Source organism: Oncorhynchus keta, unplaced genomic scaffold (assembly GCF_023373465.1).
Source record: "Oncorhynchus keta strain PuntledgeMale-10-30-2019 unplaced genomic scaffold, Oket_V2 Un_scaffold_11504_pilon_pilon, whole genome shotgun sequence".
Taxonomy (NCBI): Eukaryota; Metazoa; Chordata; class Actinopteri; order Salmoniformes; family Salmonidae; genus Oncorhynchus; species Oncorhynchus keta.
The window spans coordinates 117,285-139,273 of NW_026290759.1; the positions used below are offsets into that span (position 1 = coordinate 117,285).

Consider the following 21,989-nt stretch of genomic DNA (forward strand, 5'->3'; position numbering starts at 1 on the left):
TCAATGGGGTTCAGGTCAGGAGATTGGGCTGGCCATGACAGGGTCTTGATCTGGTGGTTTTCAATGGGGTTCAGGTCTGGAGATTGGGCTGGCTATGACAGGGTCTTGATCTGGTGGTTTTCAGTGGGGTTCAGGTCTGGAGATTGGGCTGGCTATGACAGGGTCTTGATCTGGTGGTTTTCAGTGGGGTTCAGGTCTGGAGATTGGGCTGGCTATGACAGGGTCTTGATCTGGTGGTTTTCAATGGGGTTCAGGTCTGGAGATTGGGCTGGCTATGACAGGGTCTTGATCTGGTGGTCCTCCATCCACACCTTGATGGACCTGGCTGTGTGGCGTGGAGCCACCATGGTGTCCTGCTGGACAAAAACAACCCCTCAGAGTTGGGGAACATTGTCAGAGCAGAAGGAAGCAAGTTTTCTTCCAGGACAACCTTGTACGTGGCACGATTCATGCGTCCTTCACAAAGATAAATCTGCTCGATTCCAGCCTTGCTGAAGCACCCCCAGATCATCACAGATCCTCCACCAAATGTCACAGTGGGTGTGAGACCTGGAGAGGCCTTACAAGCCAGTGTCTCGCAACCACTGTGAAATTTTGCGGATGATCAGTGATGATCTGGGGGTGCTTCTGCAAGGCTATTGAACTTCCGTTCATGAAAAACTAGCGGGGTTACGTGTTATGAAGCTAACCACAACAGTGGAATTTGCGGTTTGCCTTCAAGATGAAAGTCCTTCGTTGAAAGTGACGCAGAAGGTTACAATTAGTGGAATCGTGCCATATTTAGACTAGATAATGTCAAACAGGGTTGGATTGCGGACTAATGAAATGGGGTATCAGTCGACTCAGTATCCAAATACTTTTTCCCCTCAGACTCCAACATCCACGTTGCATTGTTTTTCCTATTGGAAAATGTTCAATACCCATATAGGTTGACAATAAATGTGGCTCAATTCACAGTGGTTTGAGTCCCGCAATATGAGCTACGACACTAATGTTCTCTGGGTGTCACTGAGTAGACTGATACCCCATGTCATTGATCCACAATCCATAGTTAAGGCTGTACAGTGAAATAAGTATGTCCCCCAATGCAATTCTAAAGTCTAATACATCCAGTGTGATTAAAACAGATTTTTGTCAAATTAACAAATAGTATTTTGTTTACTTTATGTAACATTCTAACCTCGTTTAGCATGATCTATTCAATTACGGCACAATTCCACTATTTGTATTCATTTGCATCACTGTCAATTACATACTTTTATTTTGAAGGCTAACCGCAAAGTCCACTATTTAGCTAATCCTTATTGTGGCTCGCTTCACATAGATGGGTCCGAACACCATTAATCAAATAAAAACTGTCTTATAAATTAGGGTTATTTTTAAATGATGACACCTAGCTATATAGTTAGCGAGCTAACTATAGCTACTGAAACAGATGTCGTTTTGCTATGTTTTGGTGGGAAGAACATTGTTAGCATCCATGAGCGAGCTAGCTTTTTTTAATGCCCTGCACTGTAGGTGCGCGAGAGAACTTTACCGGCATCATAGCATATGAAATACGAGTGATCATGTAATCAATGTGTTATAACTATGGGGATTTTTTTTTTTTTATAAATGCGTTAAATTATTATGTGACGTGCAGTCATATTCAGGTCCTGATTGGTCAACAAGCTTATTTGACACGTCAAAGTGTTTTTTGACACGCAAAGACCCCAACGGCGTTCCACATCCCCAAACACACACAGAGAAACACACAGAGAAACACACAGAGAAACACACAGAGAAACACACAGAGCCAGAGTAAAAAAAGAAGACTATTTAATCACAGAGAGTGTACACAGAGAGAGTGTAGTGTACACAGAGAGAGAGTGTAGTGTACACAGAGAGAGTGTAGTGTACACAGAGAGAGTGTACATAGAATCTACATAAAAACTGACACACTCCATATTCAATTAATATCTTGGGATTTAAAAACATAAAACATACAAATTTATTTTTGAGTAGGTTTTCTCCAATTTGATTTCATATGGAAAAAAGAGCATAAACAAAACCACAAAGCACCACTTTTCAGTATAAGATGAGAAGTGTGTTACCTCGTGAATTGAGGATGAGAAGTGTGTTACCTCAATGTGCGTGTTACCTCATGAATTGTAAGTATGTGAAAAATCACCCTCCACATTGGGAGCATGAGTAAAGCTTCTCCCCTGTGTGTGTGTAACCTTAGTCTTTCAGGTGCCTGAACTGGGTAAATATCTTTCTACACTGGGAGCATTCGTAACATTTCATGTGTGGATTCTTTCATGTGATTTCAGTTGGCGTAACCAGGTAAATTTAATTCCACACTGGGAGCAGCGGAAAGGCTTTTCCCCCGTGTGTCTTTGCTCATGATTCTTCAGGAAGCGTAATGAGGTAAAATTCTTTCCACACTGGGAGCAGTGATGTGGCTCTTCTTCTTTGTGTGTCCTCTCGTGTGATTTCAGGTTACCTAACCGGTTAAAACTCTTTCCACACTGGGAACATTGGAAAGGCTTTTCGCCTGTGTGGATTCTCTCATGTATTTTCAGGCTCCCGAATTGGGTAAAACTCTTTCCACACTGGGAGCATTGGTAGGGCTTCTCTCCGGTGTGTGTTCTCTCATGCTCTTTCAGTTGCCTTACCCAGCTGAAACGCTTTTCGCAATATAAACAGTAGTAAGGCTTTTCCCCTGTGTGTACTCTTTGATGTTCTTTCAGGTTACTTAACCGCTTAAAAGTATTACCACATTGAGGGCATTTGTGAGGCTTGTCTCCTGTGTGCATTCTCTCATGTGATTTCAAGCAACTTAACTGTGAACATCTCTTTCCACACTGGGAGCATTGGTAAGGCTTCTCTCCGGTGTGAATTCTATTATGTATTTTCAGGCTCCCTAACTGGGTAAAACTCTTTCCACACTGGGAACATTGGTAGGGCTTCTCTCCAGTGTGTATTCTTTCATGCACCTTCAGTGTCCGTAACTGGGTAAAAGTCTTTCCACACTGGGAGCAGTGGTGTCGTCTTGCTGGTTCAGACGTCTCTTGCTCTGGATCTTCTGAGTCTGGTGTCTCTCCTACCAAAGACAAACCGTGTGTTTAATTTAACAGTGAGATCAGGGTCGTATTCACTCGTAACTAAAACGAAACGGTGTTCACGAATGAATACGACCCTGAATGAAACCTTCACATGATAAAAACTGTCTTCCTATTAGGTTTAATCCAAATCAGATTCTTCAATAAACCTGAGGCCAAGTTCCATAGGTGTTTTTCTGGTGCTCATTATGAAAACATTTGTCAGTAGCCAACAATCAGACAATAGAAAGGTGGAGTCAATTAGGCCTATTTCATAGGTTCTCATTGGTCAGCATTTGGCTCCTGTTCTGTCTTTCGATGTCCAAATCATTCATTAAACACAGTCCTCGATTAACACAGTCCTCGATTAACACAGTCCTCGATTAACACAGTCCTCGATTAACACAGTCCTCGTCATATTAGCAGCCCAGGCATCTTTAGATCTCTTTCTAAGTTCCTGACGGAGATGTTTAACAATGGTGTTTTCCTGCGAGTTGCATTTTGGCAAATGTTTTAAAAGGATGTTTTTGTTGGCTGCTTCAATACAGGAGTTGCATGTTCTGTTAATATTAATGACCATAATGCCAATCTAAATATGATTTCTGTAATGGCCACATTCATAATTAAGTAGGAAATTGCATGCATTTTGGCCCTTACAGAGTAGGAGGGCAAGTCTCAAAGGCTTTTCAGTCGATCATATTTCATGGCTTTTTGAAAGAGCTCTTGGAGCTTGTTTCTCCACTCACAGCTGTCCCCCAGTGTTAGTTATAACATGGATAGGCATATCGAAGGCAAGGCTTGGCTGAACACAAACCAATAACATTTAAGATTGTGATTTTCATTATTACATCAGAGAGGAAAACAACCGTTATGGATGTTACAGACGGACAGACATTCAGATCTTAAATATTTCTTGATTCAAATCTATCATAACACATTTGGCATATTTTTAAGTAGATGGGCAAAACAAGTGACCTAAGAGACTGAGGTCGTCGTCAGTGCCAGGCGGGCCTGATCCAGTGTCTCAGAAACGGCCTCCTGGGCTTTTCACACCTGACAGTGTCTAGGGTTTGAGGCAAAGGAGGGTCTGACCTGGTACTAGATGGGTGTACCTAATAAATTGGCCGGTGAGTGTCTCGTAATTGTTCATGTTCTCTCTAAATAAGTTTTGTTGTACAATTAAAAGGTCAAATACACTGCATTTCAAACAGTCATCAATAATCTAATGAATGCAGGGCTTGTGAAATTATACCTAGGCAGAATATCAGCCTTCCACAACCATAAGTTGAAATAGTTTAACCTGCTTTTATGCAATAATCTCAAATACAGAAAAATTAATACTACAGGACTATTTCACAGATAGTTGATAAACACCCAACATCTTTCTAAAACAAATAGTACTGATATGTATTTCAGCATATATAAATATGAGAGAGAAAGAGAGAAAGAGAGAAAGAGAGAGAATCTTAGCCAGAACACATCATTTTTCAAGATATCAACAATTGCTTGTGGTTGTTAGGAATATCATAGTGCTGAAAAAGTAAACTGAAAGGAGAGAAACCAATATAAACCTTGATGAAAGTTCTCTTTACAGATACATTTTTAATATGATCCGATGTATGCTGCAGGTTTTACAAAAACATTTCCTCTCCGTCACCCCCTCCTCCCTATATTTACAAGACTATAGAACACACAAACAAAACTGTACTGTAAAATGTGGCCTGTACTGCTTCATTAACATCTTAACTAATACTGGAGGACAGCTGTGAGTGGAAAAAAACAAGCTCTCTGAGCCCTTTCTAAAAGCCATGAAATATGATTGGACCGCAACAAGGTAATGGTCAAAATTCAGGCAATTTCCTCCCTAAATATAAAACGTTAAAAGGGCTGATTTGTGATTTTGCCACTGAGGCTCTTCAGCTACTTCCCCAGAGTCAGAGGAACTTGTGGATACCATTTGTATGTCTCTGTGTCCTGTATGGAGGCCCAGTGAGTAGTACAGGTAGTTTTGCAAGCCAATTGCTAACTAGCGTTAGCACAATGGCTGGAAGTCGACAGGTATCTGTTAGCATATACCCATAGACTTCCAGTCATTTTTGTTAAAGTTCGTAAGCAATCTCGCAAAAAAAGCGTGTAACATCCATAAAGCTTCTATTTGTTTGTTTTTTCTCCAACATGCCAATATTTAGAATTCAGATTTACTGGGTATACACCCAGGGGTACCACAGACAAACACATCAAACGTTTAATTTATATTTTGTATTACAATTCTGTGAGACGTTAAAGTTGTGATTTTCCGTGCAAATGTAATGTCTATAACGCTGGAATCGCCTATAACTTCGGGAGAAGTTCAACAGAAATACATATTCAGGGACATCGATTCAACAACTGCAGTAAAGTGCCCCATTTTTTAAAGACAGTACTCACTGGTGTTAATCAGATCTCCATTCTGCTCTTCTTCCTCCTCCAATGTGACAGTGATCTCACCCTCCTCCTTCACTCCAAAAACGGCTTCCTCTTCTTTCACCGTGACAGTCGTCTCCTCTTTCACGGTACAAACTGCACCCTCTTGTTTATTAACCTCCTCTTCCTTTTTCACTGCAACGTCTTCCTCTTTCACTGTAACAGCCTCGTCCTTTACTTCTTGTTTAACTGTGACAGCCTCCTCTTCCTTCTCCTCTTTCACGAGAGCTTCTCTCTCCGTCCAGCAGTCCTCCTCTTCAGCGAAGGTGTGGTAGCTTTTTGAACTCATGGTCGGGGATGTTAGCATTAGCGATTAGCCTAGTGCTACTGCTACCTTAACCAGACAGCTAGCTGACGTACATATGATATTAAAAGGGGTAACTAGTAGATACGACAGACGTGTGTTTAAAACAGAGTCGCGAATAAACACCGAAAGCATATAAAGAGCTCAAATGTTCCTGCTACGTCGCCAAGCAAAGCTACTGAGGTCGCAGTTGTGGTTGAACAAACTTCCCGTCCATTAGATTATACGTCACACAGGCAGCATTGCCTGAAAGACGCCATTAGCCATTTGCTGACTAGAGTGGGTAACGCAGTTTAGGAAATGAATGTGTATTTGATTTATTTTCATTTATTTCGTAAAAGAATCATGTTAGATGAAAACGTACAAACAGAAGCATGTGTTAATCGGTGCCGGTCTTGAGTGACGGCTCCCGAGTGGAACAGCGATCTAAGGCACTCACTCTAGACCAGCACCGATTAGCACATGCTTCTGTTTGTACGTTTTCATTTAAACATGATTCTTTGGCCGGGGTAGACCGTCATTGTAAAACAATAATTTGTTCTTAACTGACTTGCCTAGTTGAAGAAAGGTTAAATTAAACCATTATAATAATTTAGAAAATCAGTCAAACAAACAGATAATATCACAATAAGCAGAGATCTATACTGCTCCTTTGCACACTCTTGGAATTCTCTCAACCAGCTTCATAGCATGTACTTAAACCTACCCCTAAACCCTTACACTAAACCGAGTTCATATCCTGTACCCAGCCCCTAAACCAGGTTCATATCCTGTAATCATTCCTACCCCCTAAACCGGGTTTATATCCTGTACCCAATCCTACCCCTAAACCAGGTTCATATCCTGTACCCAACCCTACTCCTAAACCAGGTTCATATCCTGTCCAACCCTACCCCTAAACCAGGTTCAAATCCTGTATCCAACCCTGCCCCTAAACCAGGTTCATATCCTGTACCCAACCCTACCCCTAAACTAGGTTCATATCCTGTATCCAACCCTGCCCCTAAACCAGGTTCATATCCTGGATCCAACACCTAAACCAGGTTCATATCCTGTATCCAATCCTAAACCAGGTTCATATCCTGGATCCAACCCCTAAACCAGGTTCATATCCTGTACCCAACCCCTAAACCAGGTTCATATCCTGTATCCAACCCCTAAACCAGGTTAATATCCTGTATCCAACCCTACCCCTAAACCAGGTTCATATCCTGTACCCTACCCCTAAACCAGGTTCATATCCTGTACCCTACCCCCAAAACCAGGTTCATATCATGTACCCAACCCTACCCCTAAACCAGGTTCATATCCTGTATCCAACCCTGCCCCTAAACCAGGTTCATATCCTGGATCCAACCCCTAAACCAGGTTCATATCCTGTATCCAACCCTAAACCAGGTTCATATCATGTATCCAACCCTAAACCAGGTTCATATCCTGTATCCTACCCCCTAAACCAGGTTCATATCCTGTATCCAACCCTAAACCAGGTTCATATCCTGTATCTAACCCTGCCCCTAAACCAGGTTCATATCCTGTATCCAACCCTACCCCTAAACCAGGTTCATATCCTGTAACCAACCCTAAACCAGGTTCATATCCTGTATCCAACCCTACCCCCTAAACCAGGTTCATATCCTGTATCCAACCCTACCCCTAAACCAGGTTCATATCCTGTATCCAACCCTACCCCTAAACCAGGTTCATATCCTGTATCCAACCCTACCCCTAAACCAGGTTCATATCCTGTATCCAACCCCTAAACCAGGTTCATATCCTGATCCAACCCCTAAACCAGGTCCATATCCTGTATCCAACCCTAAACCAGGTTCATATCCTGTAGCCAACCCTAAACCAGGTTCATATCCTGTATACAACCCTACCCCTAAACCAGGTTCCTTGTATCCATCCCTAAACCAGGTTCATATCCTGTATCCAACCCTACCCCTAAACCAGGTTCATATCCTGTATCCAACCCTACCCCTAAACCAGGTTCATATCCTGTACCCAACCCTACCCCTAAACCAGGTTCATATCCTGTATCCAACCCTACCCCTAAACCAGGTTCATATCCTGTATCCAACCCTGCCCCTAAACCAGGTTCATATCCTGTATCCAACCCTACCCCTAAACCAGGTTCATATCCTGTATCCAACCCTACCCCTAAACCAGGTTCATATCCTGTATCCAACCCCTAAACCAGGTTCATATCCTGTATCCAACCCTACCCCTAAACCAGGTTCATATCCTGTATCCAACCCCTAAACCAGGTTCATATCCTGTATCCAACCCTAAACCAGGTTCATATCCTGTATCCAACCCTAAACCAGGTTCATATCCTGTATCCAACCCTACCCCTAAACCAGGTTCATATCCTGTATCCAACCCTACCCCTAAACCAGGTTCATATCCTGTATCCAACCCTACCCCTAAACCAGGTTCATATCCTGTATCCAACCCTACCCCTAAACCAGGTTCATATCCTGTATCCATCCCTAAACCAGGTTCATATCCTGTATCCACCCCTAAACCAGGTTCATATCCTGTATCCAACCCTGCCCCTAAACCAGGTTCATATCCTGTATCCAACCCTACCCCTAAACCAGGTTCATATCCTGTATCCAACCCTACCCCTAAACCAGGTTCATATCCTGTATCCAACCCCTAAACCAGGTTCATATCCTGTATCCAACCCTACCCCTAAACCAGGTTCATATCCTGTATCCAACCCTACCCCTAAACCAGGTTCATATCCTGTATCCAACCCCTAAACCAGGTTCATATCCTGTATCCAACCAAACCAGGTTCATATCCTGTACCCTACCCCTAAACCAGGTTCATATCCTGTACCCTACCCCTAAACCAGGTTCATATCCTGTACCCTACCCCTAAACCAGGTTCATATCCTGTACCCTACCCCTAAACCAGGTTCATATCCTGTATCCAACCATACCCCTAAACCAGGTTCATATCACCCACCCTACCCCCTAAACCAGGTTCATATCTTGTATCCATCCCTAAACCAGGTTCATATCCTGTATCCAACCCTACCCCTAAACCAGGTTCATATCCTGTATCCAACCCTACCCCTAAACCAGGTTCATATCCTGTATCCAACCCTGCCCCTAAACCAGGTTCATATCCTGTATCCAACCCTACCCCTAAACCAGGTTCATATCCTGTATCCAACCCTACCCCTAAACCAGGTTCATATCCTGTATCCAACCCTACCCCTAAACCAGGTTCATATCCTGTATCCAACCCCCAAACCAGGTTCATATCCTCCATCCAACCCCTAAACCAGGTCCATATCCTGTATCCAACCCTAAACCAGGTTCATATCCTGTAGCCAACCCTAAACCAGGTTCATATCCTGTATACAACCCTACCCCTAAACCAGGTTCATATCCTGTATCCATCCCTAAACCAGGTTCATATCCTGTATCCAACCCTACCCCTAAACCAGGTTCATATCCTGTATCCAACCCTGCCCCTAAACCAGGTTCATATCCTGTATCCAACCCTAAACCAGGTTCATATCCTGTATCCACCCCTAAAACAGGTTCATATCCTGTATCCAACCCTGCCCCTAAACCAGGTTCATATCCTGTATCCAACCCTACCCCTAAACCAGGTTCATATCCTGTATCCAACCCTACCCCTAAACCAGGTTCATATCCTGTATCCAACCCTACCCCTAAACCAGGTTCATATCCTGTATCCAACCCTACCCCTAAACCAGGTTCATATCCTGTACCCAACCCCTAAACCAGGTTCATATCCTGTATCCAACCCTACCCCTAAACCAGGTTCATATCCTGTATCCAACCCCTAAACCAGGTTCATATCCTGTATCCAACCCTACCCCTAAACCAGGTTCATATCCTGTACCCAACCCCTAAACCAGGTTCATATCCTGTATCCTACCCCTAAACCAGGTTCATATCCTGTATCCAACCCCTAAACCAGGTTCATATCCTGTATCCAACCCTAAACCAGGTTCATATCCTGTATCCAACCCTAAAACAGGTTCATATCCTGTATCCTACCCCTAAACCAGGTTCATATCCTGTATCCAACCCTAAACCAGGTTCATATCCTGTACCCAACCCCTAAACCAGGTTCATATCCTGTATCCTACCCCCTAAACCAGGTTCATATCCTGTATCCAACCCCTAAACCAGGTTCATATCCTGTATCCAACCATACCCCTAAACCAGGTTCATATCCTGTATCCAACCCTACCCCCTAAACCAGGTTCATATCCTGTATCCAATCCTAAACCAGGTTCATATCCTGTACCCTACCCCTAAACCAGGTTCATATCCTGTATCCAACCCTAAACCAGGTTCATATCCTGTATCCTACCCCCTAAACCAGGTTCATATCCTGTATCCAACCCTAAACCAGGTTCATATCCTGTATCCAACCCTAAACTAGGTTCCTATCCTGTACCCTACCCCTAAACCAGGTTCATATCCTGTATCCAACCTCTAAACCAGGTTCATATCCTGTATCCAACCCTACCCCTAAACCAGGTTCATATCCTGTATCCAACCCTACCCCTAAACCAGGTTCATATCCTGTACCCTACCCTACCCCTAAACCAGGTTCATATCCTGTATCCAATCCTAAACCAGGTTCATATCCTGTATCCAACCTCTAAACCAGGTTCATATCCTGTATCCAACCCTAAACCAGGTTCATATCCTGTATCCAACCCTAAACCAGGTTCATATCCTGTATCCAACCCTAAACCAGGTTCATATCCTGTACCCAACCCTACCCCAGGTTCATATCCTGGATCCAACCCCTAAACCAGGTTCATATCCTGTATCCAACCCTACCCCTAAACCAGGTTCATATCCTGTACCCAACCCCTAAACCAGGTTCATATCCTGTATCCAACCCTACCCCTAAACCAGGTTCATATCCTGTATCCAACCCTAAACCAGGTTCATATCCTGTATCCAACCCTAAACCAGGTTCATATCCTGTACCCAACCCCTAAACCAGGTTCATAGACAACAAGAAACAATGAACTACAATGCCCCTCACCCTTGTCCAACCACAAACATGATCTGGAAACCCAGAAGACGGAACAAGACCCTGAGCCCCTACAAGACCTGATCTGGAAACAGAGAAGAAGGATAGAGGAGGGAACAAGATCCTGAGCTGTCCCTACAAGACCTGATCTGGAAACAGAGAAGAAGGATAGAGGAGGGAACAAGATCCTGAGCTGTCCCTACAAGACCTGATCTGGAAACAGAGAAGAAGGATAGAGGGAACAAAGCCCTGAGCTGTCCCTACAAGACCTGATCTGGAAACAGAGAAGAAGGATAGAGGAGGGAACAAAGCCCTGAGCTGTCCCTACAAGACCTGATCTGGAAACAGAGAAGAAGGATAGAGGAGGAAACAAAGCCCTGAGCTGTCCCAAAGTTCATTGTCTCTCAGGAAAATGGATTATTAAAAAATAAACACAAAGACTGCATGGGGGGCTTTAAAGCCACATTCTCTAAGATACATATCCATCACATATGTAAACAGTAGATAACACTTAACAACATATAGCTTTACCTAGCAGGGTCTTGTAGATGACCTGGAGCCAGTGGGCTTCACAACATATAGCTTTACCTAGCAGGGTCTTGTAGATGACCTGGAGCCAGTGGGCTTAACAACATATAGCTTTACCTAGCAGGGTCTTGTAGATGACCTGGAGCCAGTGGGCTTCACAACATATAGCTTTACCTAGCAGGGTCTTGTAGATGACCTGGAGCCAGTGGGCTTCACAACATATAGCTTTACCTAGCAGGGTCTTGTAGATGACCTGGAGCCAGTGGGCTTAACAACATATAGCTTTACCTAGCAGGGTCTTGTAGATGACCTGGAGCCAGTGGGCTTAACAACATATAGCTTTACCTAGCAGGGTCTTGTAGATGACCTGGAGCCAGTGGGCTTAACAACATATAGCTTTACCTAGCAGGGTCTTGTAGATGACCTGGAGCCAGTGGGCTTAACAACATATAGCTTTACCTAGCAGGGTCTTGTAGATGACCTGGAGCCAGTGGGCTTAACAACATATAGCTTTACCTAGCAGGGTCTTGTAGATGACCTGGAGCCAGTGGGCTTCACAACATATAGCTTTACCTAGCAGGGTCTTGTAGATGACCTGGAGCCAGTGGGCTTAACAACATATAGCTTTACCTAGCAGGGTCTTGTAGATGACCTGGAGCCAGTGGGCTTAACAACATATAGCTTTACCTAGCAGGGTCTTGTAGATGACCTGGAGCCAGTGGGCTTAACAACATATAGCTTTACCTAGCAGGGTCTTGTAGATGACCTGGAGCCAGTGGGCTTCACAACATATAGCTTTACCTAGCAGGGTCTTGTAGATGACCTGGAGCCAGTGGGCTTAACAACATATAGCTTTACCTAGCAGGGTCTTGTAGATGACCTGGAGCCAGTGGGCTTCACAACATATAGCTTTACCTAGCAGGGTCTTGTAGATGACCTGGAGCCAGTGGGCTTCACAACATATAGCTTTACCTAGCAGGGTCTTGTAGATGACCTGGAGCCAGTGGGCTTAACAACATATAGCTTTACCTAGCAGGGTCTTGTAGATGACCTGGAGCCAGTGGGCTTAACAACATATAGCTTTACCTAGCAGGGTCTTGTAGATGACCTGGAGCCAGTGGGCTTAACAACATATAGCTTTACCTAGCAGGGTCTTGTAGATGACCTGGAGCCAGTGGGCTTCACAACATATAGCTTTACCTAGCAGGGTCTTGTAGATGACCTGGAGCCAGTGGGCTTAACAACATATAGCTTTACCTAGCAGGGTCTTGTAGATGACCTGGAGCCAGTGGGCTTCACAACATATAGCTTTACCTAGCAGGGTCTTGTAGATGACCTGGAGCCAGTGGGCTTAACAACATATAGCTTTACCTAGCAGGGTCTTGTAGATGACCTGGAGCCAGTGGGCTTAACAACATATAGCTTTACCTAGCAGGGTCTTGTAGATGACCTGGAGCCAGTGGGCTTAACAACATGTAACACTCGATTTAAAAAACCCACAAAAACAGAGTCAGAGTAAAAAAAAAAAACTATTTAATCACAGTTTGTGTGTGTACATAATCTACATAAAAACTGCCACACTCCGTATTCAATTCATGTTTTGGGATTTAAAAAAAACAAAACATATGTATTTTGAGTAGGTTTTCTCCAATTTGATTTCATTTGGAAATAAGAGCATAAACAAAATGACAAACCACCAATTTTCAGTAAAAGATGAGAACAAGTGTGGGGGCAATGTGTCTGTTACGTCATGAATTGTAATTATGTGTGAAATATCGCTCTCCACACTGGGAGTATGGGTAAGGCTTCTCCGCTGAGAGGGTAACCTCTGTCTTTCAGGTGCCTAAACTGGGTAAATATCTTTCTACACTGAGAGCATTCATAACATTTCTCTCTCGTGTGGGATTCTTTCATGTGACTTCAGTTGCCTTAACCAGGTAAATGTCATTCCACACTGGGAGCAGCGGAAAGGCTTTGAGGTTAAACTATTTCCACACAGATCAGTGATGTGGCGTCTCTCCTGTGTGTCCACTCATGAGATTTCAGGTTACTTAAGCGGTTAAATCGCCTTCCACACTGGGAGCATTGGTAGGGCTTCTCTCCGGTGTGTGTTCTCTCATGCTCTTTTTGTTGTCTTAACGTGCTGAAACTCTTTTCACATTGGAAACAGGGGTAAGGCTTTTCCCCTGTGTGCACTCTTTCATGTTCCTTCAGGTTACTTAGCCGCTTAAAAGTATTACCACATAGAGGGCATTTGTGAGGCTTATCTCCGGTGTGTATTATCTCATGCGATTTCAGGCAACTTAACCGTTTACATCTCTTTCCACACTGGGAGCATTGGTAAGGCTTTTCTCCTGTGTGTATTCTATTATGTATTTTCAGGCTCCCTAGCTGGGTAAAACTCTTTCCACACTGGGAACATTGGTAGGGCTTCTCTCCAGTGTGTGTTCTCTCATGCGCTTTCAGTTGCCTTGACCAGCTAAAACGCTCTTCACAATGGATACAGTGGTAAGGCTTTTCTCCTGTGTGTACTCTTTTATGGTCCTTCAGGTTACTTAACCGCTTAAAAGTATTACCACATTGAGAGCATTTGTGAGGCTTATCTCCTGTGTGTATTATCTCATGCGATTTCAGGCAACTTAACTGTGAAAATCTCTTTCCACACTGGGAGCATTGGTAAGGCTTCTCTCCTGTGTGTATTCTATTGTGTATTTTCAGGCTCTCTAACAGGGCAAAACTCTTTCCACATTGGGAACATTGGTAGGGCCTCTCTCCAGTGTGTATTCTTCCATGCACCTTCAGTGTCCGTAATTGGCTAAAACTTTTTCCACACTGGGAGCAGTGGTGTCGTCTTGCTGGTTCAGACGTCTCCGGTTCCTCTGAGTCTGGTCTCTCTCCTAGCAAAGACAGAGTGTTTATTTTAACAGAGAGATCAAGGTTGTATTCACTAGAAACCAAACACAAGCAAACAGGCACGAAATGGGGAGGGACGACTAGCGGAACTTGTCCAATAAGAAATGCTTGTTTCTGCTTTCCATTGCAAAACATTTTGCTACGGTGTGCACAAATGAGTACGGCCCTGAATGAAACCGCCACATGATAAAACTGTATTCCTGTGAGGTTGAATATCAGATCCCTCAATAACCTGAGGCCAAGTTAATCACTAGGACAAAGGCAAGCAGTACAACAGCTGGAAAGAAAGTGTCATCTAGAAAAGTAAGCCGCCTCCCACCCCCCACACTCTTTGTAGCTTTAAAGGAGGACTGAACGCAGCAATTCCACATGTGTTTTCTGGTGCTCATTATGAAACATGTGATTTGGGTCTTGGGGATGTGGTTGGCGGTGTGGTTTCAATGTGGGAGTGTTATGTTGAAAATCATACCCTGGCAGTTACTGTTGCACCAAATTCACCATAGCAACATGATAGCCACTACCACTTCCTTAAAATAGGCTAGTCAGAATGAATCTAAGCTAGATTTGTACGTTTTTGCTAAGGTCTTCGTCACGTAATTTTACATCCAGCTAAGGTGTTTGGTTCAGTATTTCTCATGTTAAAAAATGTGCATGGAAAACTAGTCAGTGCAGTGCAGTGCATACAGTAAGTATCGACGGACTGATTTCTGAGAACACGTTTATAACATCATCACCAGCAAGCTGTCAAACTACTGTTAATAAAGCACAAGCTGCTACACACTGTTTATCAGTGCCTTGCTAGCTAGCTAAATTCCCTGTTTATCAGTGCCTTGCTAGCTAGCTAAATTCACTGTTTATCAGTGCCTAGCTAGCTAGCTAAATTCACTGTTTATCAGTGCCTTGCTAGCTAGCTAAATTCACTGTTTATCAGTGCCTTGCTAGCTAGCTAAATTCACGTTTTATCAGTGCCTTGCTAGCTAGCTAAATTCCAATGTTATTTGTAAATGAAGCTAGAAAATAGGTAGACACACAGTGTCTCAGAAACAGTATGGTCGTCAGTACCGGGCGGGCCGGATCCAGTGTCTCAGAAACAGTATGGTCGTCAGTACCATGGGGGCCGGATGCAGTGTCTCAGAAACAGTATGGTCGTCAGTACCATGGGGGCCAGATCCAGTGTCTCAGAAACAGTATGGTCGTCAGTACCATGGGGGCCGGATCCAGTGTCTCAGAAACAGTATGGTCGTCAGTACCATGGGGGCCAGATCCAGTGTCTCAGAAACAGTATGGTCGTCAGTACCATGGGGGCCAGATCCAGTGTCTCAGAAACAGTATGGTCGTCAGTACCATGGGGGCCGGATCCAGTGTCTCAGAAACAGTATGGTCGTCAGTACCATGGGGGCCAGATCCAGTGTCTCAGAAACAGTATGGTCGTCAGTACCATGGGGGCCTGATCCAGTGTCTCAGAAACAGTATGGTCGTCAGTACCATGGGGGCCGGATCCAGTGTCTCAGAAACAGTATGGTCGTCAGTACCATGGGGGCCGGATCCAGTGTCTCAGAAACAGTATGGTCGTCAGTACCATGGGAGCCAGATCCAGTGTCTCAGAAACAGTATGGTCGTCAGTACCATGGGGGCCAGATCCAGTGTCTCAGAAACAGTATGGTCGTCAGTACCATGGGGGCCTGATCCAGTGTCTCAGAAACAGTATGGTCGTCAGTACCATGGGGGCCGGATCCAGTGTCTCAGAAACAGTATGGTCGTCAGTACCATGGGGGCCGGATCCAGTGTCTCAGAAACAGTATGGTCGTCAGTACCATGGGGGCCAGATCCAGTGTCTCAGAAACAGTATGGTCGTCAGTACCATGGGGGCCGGATCCAGTGTCTCAGAAACAGTATGGTCGTCAGTACCATGGGGGCCAGATCCAGTGTCTCAGAAACAGTATGGTCTCAGTACCATGGGGGCCAGATCCAGTGTCTCAGAAACAGTATGGTCGTCAGTACCATGGGAGCCAGATCCAGTGTCTCAGAAACAGTATGGTCGTCAGTACCATGGGGGCCGGATCCAGTGTCTCAGAAACAGTATGGTCGTCAGTACCATGGGGGCCTGATCCAGTGTCTCAGAAACAGTATGGTCGTCAGTACCATGGGGGCCGGATCCAGTGTCTCAGAAACAGTATGGTCGTCAGTACCATGGGGGCCGGATCCAGTGTCTCAGAAACAGTATGGTCAGTACCATGGGGGCCGGATCCAGTGTCTCAGAAACAGTATGGTCGTCAGTACCATGGGGGCCGGATCCAGTGTCTCAGAAACAGTATGGTCGTCAGTACCATGGGGGCCAGATCCAGTGTCTCAGAAACAGTATGGTCGTCAGTACCATGGGGGCCGGATGCAGTGTCTCAGAAACAGTATGGTCGTCAGTACCATGGGGGCCGGATCCAGTGTCTCAGAAACAGTATGGTCGTCAGTACCATGGGGGCCGGATCCAGTGTCTCAGAAACAGTATGGTCGTCAGTACCATGGGGGCCGGATCCAGTGTCTCAGAAACAGTATGGTCGTCAGTACCATGGGGGCCTGATCCAGTGTCTCAGAAACAGTATGGTCGTCAGTACCGGGCGGGCCGGATCCAGTGTCTCAGAAACAGTATGGTCGTCAGTACCATGGGGGCCGGATCCAGTGTCTCAGAAACAGTATGGTCGTCAGTACCATGGGGGCCTGATCCAGTGTCTCAGAAACAGTATGGTCGTCAGTACCATGGGGGCCGGATCCAGTGTCTCAGAAACAGTATGGTCGTCAGTACCATGGGGGCCGGATCCAGTGTCTCAGAAACAGTATGGTCGTCAGTACCATGGGGGCCGGATGCAGTGTCTCAGAAACAGTATGGTCGTCAGTACCGGGCGGGCCGGATCCAGTGTCTCAGAAACAGTATGGTCGTCAGTACCATGGGGGCCGGATCCAGTGTCTCAGAAACAGTATGGTCGTCAGTACCATGGGGGCTGGATCCAGTGTCTCAGAAACAGTATGGTCTCAGTACCATGGGGAAGATCCAGTGTCTCAGAAACAGTATGGTCGTCAGTACCATGGGGGCCGGATCCAGTGTCTCAGAAACAGTATGATCGTCAGTACCATGGGGGCCGGATCCAGTGTCTCAGAAACAGTATGGTCGTCAGTACCATGGGGGCCAGATCCAGTGTCTCAGAAACAGTATGGTCGTCGTCAGTACCATGGGGGCCGGATGCAGTGTCTCAGAAACAGTATGGTCGTCAGTACCATGGGGGCCAGATCCAGTGTCTCAGAAACAGTATGGTCGTCAGTACCATGGGGGCCTGATCCAGTGTCTCAGAAACAGTATGGTCGTCAGTACCGGGGGGCCGGATCCAGTGTCTCAGAAACAGTATGGTCGTCAGTACCATGGGGGCTGGATCCAGTGTCTCAGAAACAGTATGGTCGTCAGTACCATGGGGGCCGGATCCAGTGTCTCAGAAACAGTATGGTCGTCAGTACCATGGGGGCCGGATGCAGTGTCTCAGAAACAGCCTCCTGGGTTTTTCACGCATGACAGTATTTAGGGTTTACAATAGAATGGTGTGACAAACAAAAACAGAATCCAATCAGCGGCAGTCCTTTGTGCGCGAAAAGAGCTCGTTGATGAGGTCAAAGGGCGGCAGGTAGCCTCGTGGTTAGAGCCTTGGACTAGTAACCCAGGTGTAAGTGGGTGGCAGGTAGCCTAGTGGTTAGAGCCTTGGACCAGTAACCCAGGTATAAGGGGGCGGCAGGTAGCCTAGTGGTTAGAGCGTTGGACTAGTAACCCAGGTATAAGGGGGCGGCAGGTAGTCTAGTGGTTCGAGCGTTGGACTAGTAACCCAGGTGTAAGGGGGTGGCAGGTAGCCTCGTGGTTAGAGCGTTGGATGAGTAACCCCAGGTATAAGGGGCGGCAGGTAGCCTCGGGGTTCGAGCGTTGGACTAGTAACCCAGGTGTAAGTGGGTGGCAGGTAGCCTAGTGGTTAGAGCGTTGGACCAGTAACCCAGGTGTAAGGGGGCAGCAGGTAGCCTAGTGAGCGTTGGACTAGTAACAGAAAGGTTGCAAGATCGAATCCCCAAGTAGAAAAGGTAAAAATCTGTCATTCTGCACCTGAACAAGTCAGTTAACCTACTATTCCCCGGTAGGCCATCATTGTAAATAAGAGTTTGTTCTTAACTGACTTGCCTCGTTGATGAGGTCAAAGGAGAATGGCAGGAATTGTGCGGGCGACAAAGAACGGCATCTCAGAATGCACAACTTGTCATGGATAGACTATTGCAGCAGACAACCACACTGGGTTCTATTCCTATCAGCTAAAAACAGGAAGACGAGGCTAGCAAACACCCACAGACTTCCTGCTGGTTAGCAACTCCCTTCAAAACAACTCGCAGAGACATACAAATTATAGCCACGAGTTCATCCGACTCTGGGAAAGTAGATAAAGGGGCCTCATTACCAAAATCACAAAGGATAATAATTTAGTTTAATTTGGAAATGAACTTAATTTGTGCATTTCTCAAGTTGACCTTCCCACATAATCAACCACAGACCTTTGCTAATATGTTAATTCTCCCCCAAAAAGCTTGTCGATTTCATGTAACGTATTTGTTTTATGTCTCCAACATGCCAATATTTAGAATTCTGATTTCCTGGGTATTTTTTAAATATATTTTTTTTACCTTTATTTAACTAGGCAAGTCAGTTAAGAACAAATTCTTATTTTCAATGACGGCCTAGGAACAGTGGGTTAACTGCCTGTTCAGGGGCAGAACGACAGATTTTTACCTTGTCAGCTCGGGGGTTTGAACTTGCAACCTTCCGGCTACTAGTCCAACGCCCTAACCACTAGGCTACCCTGGGTATACACTCAGCCCAAGGGGTACTACAGACAAACACATCAAACATTAAATTTATATTGTCTGTGCATTCTGTGAGATTACATTTGCACTCAAAATCACAACTTTAATGTCCATAACTTCAGTAGAATGACCCTTCAAAATAACATCAGTTCAACAGAAAGAGATATTCAGGGACATCGGGTCAACAGAAAGAGATATTCAGGGACATCGGGTCAACAGAAAGAGATATTCAGGGACATCGGTTCAACAGAAAGAGATATTCAGGGACATCGGTTCAACAGAAAGAGATATTCAGGGACATCGGGTCAACAGAAAGAGATATTCAGGGACATCGGTTCAACAGAAAGAGATATTCAGGGACATCGGGTCAACAGAAAGAGATATTCAGGGACATCGGTTCAACAGAAAGAGATATTCAGGGACATCGGGTCAACAGAAAGAGATATTCAGGGACATCGGGTCAACAGAAAGAGATATTCAGGGACATCGGTTCAACAGAAAGAGATATTCAGGGACATCGGTTCAACAACTGCAGAGTTTGTTCCCCTTTGTTTAAAGACAGTACTCACTGGTGTTAATCAGATCTCCATTCTGCTCTTCTTCCTCCTCCAATGTGACAGTGATCTCCGCATCCTCCTTCACTCCAAAAACGTCTTCCTCTTCTTTCACCGTGACAGTCGTCTCCTCTTTCACTGTAAAAACTGCACCCTCTTGTTTATCTTCCCCCTCCTCTTTCACTGAAACGTTTTTCACTGTAACAGCCTCGTCCTTTACTTCTTGTTTAACAGTGACAGCCTCCTCTTCCCTTTCCTCTTTCACGAGAGCGTTTCTCTCCGTCCAGCAGTCCGCCTCTTCAGCGGAGGTGTAGTAGCTTTTTGAAGTCATTGTTGGGGATGTTAGCTAGTTAGCATTAGCGACTAACCTATAGCTACTGCTACCTTAACCAGACAGCTAGCTGACCAACACCAACGTAAATGTGATATTAAAAGGGGTAACTAGTAGATACGACAGACGTGTGTTTAAAACAGTGGCTAATAATAACGAAAAACGTACAAAGAGCTGAAATGTTCCGCTACGTTGGCTAGCAAAGCTACCGAGGTCGCAGTTGTGGTTGTTGAAGAAACTTCCCGTCCATTAGATTAGACGTCACACAGGCAGCATTGCCTGGAATACGTCATTCGCCATCTGCTGACTAGAGTGGGTAACGCAGTTTAGGAAAATAAGATGCATTTTATTTTCAGACAAAAGGTTTATTTGTCATTTATTTAATTAAAGAGTTAAATGTTAAACTTGTGAAGATGTGGATTCTAGAACGTCACCTTTAAACTTGTGAAGATGTGGATTCTAGAACGTCACCTTTAAACTGTGAAGATGTGGATTCTAGAACGTCACCTTTAAACTTGTGAAGATGTGGATTCTAGAACGTCACCTTTAAACTTGTGAATAAGTGTCAACACACCAGCAGAATGATTTGATCCATGACTGAAATAGGCCATGTGTCTTGTCTCCCCGTTGAGATTTACAACATTTCAAATCACTTTCACCAGAATGAGTTTCCTGAAGAAGGACAACATCTGCGTTTACAATATAAAAATAAGGCTTTCCTTTTTGTAAGATCTCTCAAACCCCTGGCATTCCGACTAACGATATTGAGTGAGTTGAAAACGAACTGTATAAAATAAGAAATAACACCAACTAGATAACAGAAGTAGTGATGTGAACAATAAAACAAACAGTGAACCTTTAGAGGATTACTCCGACGGAAAACTACGTTCAGCTGAGGTAGCGGGGGTTAACCGTGTAACAAATCTATTTACTTCCTTTTTTGGGGGCAAATGTTCATCAGTTGTAGTTCGAACGGTACATTTACTTGTGGCAGTACAATAACTGTACTCTTGGCAGTACTCACAGTTCCAGTTTGGTTCATGTCAACAGAGTTACCCAGTAATGGGCCTCCCGGGTGGCGCAGTGGTTAAGGGCGCTGTACTGCAGCACCAGCTGTGCCACCAGAGACTCTGGGTTTGCACCCAGGCTCTGTCGCAACCGGGAGGTCCGTTATCCCAGAGACTCTACAACCAGAAATGCTAGACAGAGTGCATGATGGACACATGGGGATAACCAAATGCAGACTCAGGGCTCAACAGTCAGTGTGATGGCTTGGTCTGAGTACTCAGATTGCCAAGCTAGTGGCCCAGTGTGAGGTCTGTACAAAATGTCAACCTTGTTATCCGGAGCCGATGATGGCAACGGCAACGGAGCTGCCAAAACGGCCATGGCAAAAGGTAGGGGCAGATATGTTCTATCTGCTTGTGATGGATTACTACTCAAGATACATTGAATTAGCACAGACACCCAAAACCACATCAGCTGGTGTCAATGGATTAAAGTCATTTTTTTCCAGGCAAGGGGTCGCTGAGGTCCTGGTTAATTGAAGCGTTTAAGACCCACCTTGTGAATATTACTCTTTGTGTTTTGAACATACTTTTGTTTACCTATCATCTAGTTAAACGTGATTTGCTTGTTAAATTAGCATATGTGTTACATTGATACTTAATCGCCCGGAACATGAGCTCACTAAGCAAGACGGAGAACGGTCTGGTGAAAGGAGAAGAAGACGCTTTCAGAATGAAAAGGGAGGAAGAGGACGCTATCACATTGAAAGAAGAAAAGGATGATATTACAGTGAAAGAGGAAGATGGGAAAGAGGTTGTCAGAGTAGGAGAGGAGGTAGAAGCTTTCAGAATCAAAAAGGAGGAAGTTGCCGTAACATTGAA

At 44.8% G+C, this 21,989-nt stretch overlaps 1 protein-coding gene across 1 annotated transcript; it reads right to left on the minus strand.

Moving 5' to 3' along the window:
• Positions 1-1,807: 1,807 nt before the first annotated feature.
• Positions 1,808-20,385, minus strand: LOC118383698 (zinc finger protein 271-like). Its single transcript, XM_052513449.1, has 8 exons — positions 19,785-20,385; positions 13,411-14,321; positions 12,568-12,646; positions 12,283-12,432; positions 11,941-12,033; positions 11,542-11,691; positions 5,511-5,861; positions 1,808-3,085 (listed from the first exon to the last, which is right to left on the minus strand). Exons 1-8 carry the CDS (start codon positions 20,098-20,100, stop codon positions 2,283-2,285), a joined length of 2,853 nt encoding a protein of 950 aa, XP_052369409.1. The 5' UTR covers positions 20,101-20,385; the 3' UTR covers positions 1,808-2,282.
• Positions 20,386-21,989: the final 1,604 nt, after the last annotated feature.

Bases quoted from the DNA above. Each gene is read 5' to 3' on its own strand.
- LOC118383698 (XM_052513449.1), bottom strand. From the start codon at position 20,100: ATGACTTCAAAAAGCTACTACACCTCCGCTGAAGAGGCGGACTGCTGG. The intron at 12,034-12,282 runs GTAAAGCTATAT...TATGTTGTTAAG, and splicing joins CATCTACAAGACCCTGCTAG to CCCACTGGCTCCAGGTCATC. The intron at 3,086-5,510 runs GTGAGTACTGTC...TGTCTTTGGTAG, and splicing joins TGGAGATCTGATTAACACCA to GAGAGACACCAGACTCAGAA.